This window comes from Priapulus caudatus, unplaced genomic scaffold, assembly GCF_000485595.1.
Source record: "Priapulus caudatus unplaced genomic scaffold, Priapulus_caudatus-5.0.1 Scaffold8413, whole genome shotgun sequence".
NCBI lineage: Eukaryota > Metazoa > Priapulida > Priapulimorpha > Priapulimorphida > Priapulidae > Priapulus > Priapulus caudatus.
The window spans coordinates 3,287-3,705 of NW_014585474.1; the positions used below are offsets into that span (position 1 = coordinate 3,287).

Here is a 419-nt window from a genome sequence, read left to right on the forward strand (position 1 = left end):
TATTTTATTTATAAATTTTTTTAAATTTCAATTTCAATTTTATTTTAATAGATTCTAAGATAAAATAGATCTAATAATAAATTTTATTATTCAATATATCTCACGGTGTATCGTAATTTCTCCACCAGGTGGCGTACGCGGAGCAGGCGGGCGCTCTCGGCGTGCTGCTGTACGGAGATCCCCAGCAGGTCGCGCACAACCAGAGCGCCACCTGGCCGCGAGGCGTCTGGCTCCCCGGCGACGGAATCCGATACGGAACGCTGCTGAAGAACTTTGGTGATCCGGAGACGCCTGGCACGCCCTCTTACGGAGGTGAATAGCGTCCTATTTCGAATAAATTTACTCTCTCTTTCTTTTTATCTCTCTCTCTCTCTCCTCCCCTCTGTGTATCTCTTCCTCTCTCTCTCTCTCTCTCTCTC

At 45.8% G+C, this 419-nt stretch overlaps 1 protein-coding gene across 1 annotated transcript in view; it reads left to right on the forward strand.

The window, feature by feature from the left end:
* Window positions 1–312, forward strand: part of LOC106820205 (glutamate carboxypeptidase 2-like) — a gene marked incomplete at both ends in the record, with an annotated part of 2,495 nt that extends 2,183 nt beyond the window's left edge. The window contains one exon of the mRNA XM_014824743.1: window positions 129–312. Coding sequence (XP_014680229.1) covers window positions 129–312 — 184 coding nt within the window. The remainder of the gene's footprint in view (window positions 1–128) is intronic.
* Window positions 313–419: the final 107 nt, after the last annotated feature.